The sequence below is a fragment of the Psittacula echo genome (assembly GCF_963264785.1).
Source record: "Psittacula echo genome assembly, chromosome: Z".
In the NCBI taxonomy this organism is placed as follows: Eukaryota; Metazoa; Chordata; class Aves; order Psittaciformes; family Psittacidae; genus Psittacula; species Psittacula echo.
In genome coordinates, this window is record NC_137742.1 from 49,245,982 (window position 1) to 49,248,754 (window position 2,773).

Sequence of the window (2,773 nt, forward strand, 5' to 3'; positions counted from 1 at the left end):
TACTTATCCCAGGAAATCTTCTCTTAGGGTCCTTTGTGGGACCTAATTCCAGATATAGGATCTGATTCTATAGTCACAGCAGTTCAAAACATGAGTTTAAATGGTTAATATATACCCCTTCAGACAATATAAAGGCAATAGATCTAGTAGTGCATGAATGAAAAAGCATTCTAATTGAAATACAGTAATGTAAAGACGCTTCACTCAGCTATTTGGTAATTTAAATAAAACTTTTGTATACTACATTGACACCTCTCCAAGGGTACTACCAGTTCAATAGACTTTCCTTTCATTCACTATGAATCGTCGGCAGCATTTGAATGGAGCCTTTCCCATAGAGGCTTTTGCAGGGGACTTCCCAGCCAATCCTCCCTGGGGAAGCTTTCCATTTGTTTATATACACCATTTCCGTACAATCTGACATTCTCCACAGGAAAACATCTGCTCTTCTGAAATACATTGAGGACAGAAGCAAAAATGATTCTCGAAGCGATGGGTCCAGAAAAGATGATTTGCATCTCTCCTACAGGGGCTGGATTTTCATCATCTTTCAGTTCAAACACTGAAACATACAGGAAAGAAATCTCATGCTCGAGGGTAGAGAGAATATCCATACATTTTAACTGCTACCCTCACACTTCCTTTCAGCGTGAAATAGTTTGTTTATTTGGCAGATCCCATACTGCCTTATGCACAGTGCCCCACCAGTCAGTAATGAAAATTGCACAGAATTGTCTGTAACATTCTTAAAAGGATGTCATAACACCATTCAGCATGCATTTTATAGTTCTAGGTTTCTTCATGGCCATTTCTTTGTTTTTCTTCCAACATTATGCATTGCCATCTCTTGCAGTTATATGAAATGAAAATAATATGATGCTGACTTTCCAAAACTTTTGCATTATGCTAATGATGAAATTTCTTTTCTTCTCTAAATCACAAAATTAGATATCCTGGCCTGTCTTTCTTCTGCTTCCTGATTTTTTCCAACTAGAAGCTGGAGTATATGTTTTTAATTGTTGGGTTTTTTTCATAGTAACTACAGTAGATAATTTTTGTGGAATTCAAAATATTTCTTTTAAAACAGATAATAATGAATAGGGTCTTCCATGGTTGTTTGCTATCTGCAGGTTTTATATGAGTATTGTCAGACAGGTGAGATTGCATGATTAACTTCTGACAGTGCAATTTCACATCACCACACATTTGCCTTTCAGCTTCTCTTTCCTTTTCTGCTGCTTGCTTTTTTTGCCATCAATTTGTAAACTCACAGTCCTGCGTTTCTCAAGGTTTAGCAATTCTTGGAATAACTCTTTCACATTGTGGTTCAGCTTGGCAGAGGTCTCCATGAAGGCACATTTCCACTTCTTAGCCATGGCTTCTCCTTCACTGCTGTCCACCTCTCGATTTTGGCTCTCATCATTTTTGTTCCCCACCAGCATTATTGGGATGTTTTCTATGTCTCCTTTAATCTGACATATTTGTTCATAGATTGGTTTGAGTTCCTCCAAGGACTGTCGGCTAGTGATAGAGTAAACCAAAATGAAAGCATGTCCTTTAGAAATAGAAAGACGTTGCATGGCTGGAAATTGATGGCTTCCTGTAGTGTCAGTTATCTGTAAAGTGCATATGCTCTTATCACAGCTGATCACCTGACGGTAGGTGTCTTCAATAGTAGGGATGTAGCTCTCTCTGAAAGTGCCCTTCACAAACCTCAAGACCAAAGAACTTTTGCCCACTCCTCCAGCTCCAAACACAACAACCCTGTAATCATTGCTTTGCTCAGGCATGTTTCTCAGTGTGTCTGTTGCTCAGATAGAGAGAAAAATCTAAGAAAGAAAATGACAAAAAAAACCCAAGACAGATATTAATACAGGTACATGTGGAGAGTGCACGTCATGATATCTTTCCCAGTACAAGAAATTAATGTGATGTAAGTGATCACATAATAGTTGTAATCATTTAGGAAGATTTGCAGTGGATTATCGAATGATTTATTCTTGTAGTAAACTTAGGGTTTGCAAACCATAACTGCAAATATATAAAAATTGCAAAAAAATCCATAATCCAAATAATTTTGTTACTGGACTGGTAACAAAAGATCATCTTCAACATTTCATGGTTTACTTTAAATGAACATTATGAGTTTCAGTATTCTTCCTACTGGACTAATATCCCCAGAAATAAAAGCTGCAGCTGGGAAGTGGTACTTCAGCAAGGCCAGGGCCCCCCAAAATTGTAGAAACTGATTTTTCTTGTGTTCCTAAAAAAAACCTCCCCAAACCATTGCTGAAACACACAAGTATACACATGTATGACAGGCAATTACTCTAAACATGACACCTATTCAGTAGTTTGGGAACCTATCTTCACTACAACTGAACACTCCTGAGTGACATCTAAGATGTATTTGTAACTTTTTTAGCCACAGCACCAAGTATTCTTTGTTTCTAACTCTTTGGGAGCATGTGTCCCACTTCAATGTGTTTTTCTACTTGCATTTCAAGTCAGGGTACATTTTGGTAAACTGAGATTGTTCATGTACAGTCTGCCTTTTTGTTCTAATCTTTATTTCACAGATGAAATCTGACTAGAGACATGCTAAATCAGAAAAGTTGTGCAGACATCTTAATAACATTTTCAAGTGGATTATATTTTCAAGGCTGGCAAAAGCATATGCTAAAGGCCGCAAAATTCTGTGACTGTGAAGGTAGTTCATCTTGACAAAGCCTAACTGTAAACAGTAGGACCACAAACATTGTCATCATTATGA

At 37.4% G+C, this 2,773-nt stretch overlaps 1 protein-coding gene across 1 annotated transcript; it reads right to left on the reverse strand.

Annotated features, from left to right (window-relative positions):
• Positions 1 to 1,190: 1,190 nt before the first annotated feature.
• Positions 1,191 to 1,790, reverse strand: DIRAS2 (DIRAS family GTPase 2; the record flags this gene model as incomplete). The annotated part of the gene is made up of 1 exon (XM_080636787.1): positions 1,191 to 1,790. The coding sequence occupies one exon, from the start codon at positions 1,788 to 1,790 to the stop codon at positions 1,191 to 1,193; it is 600 nt and encodes a 199-aa protein (XP_080492913.1).
• Positions 1,791 to 2,773: the final 983 nt, after the last annotated feature.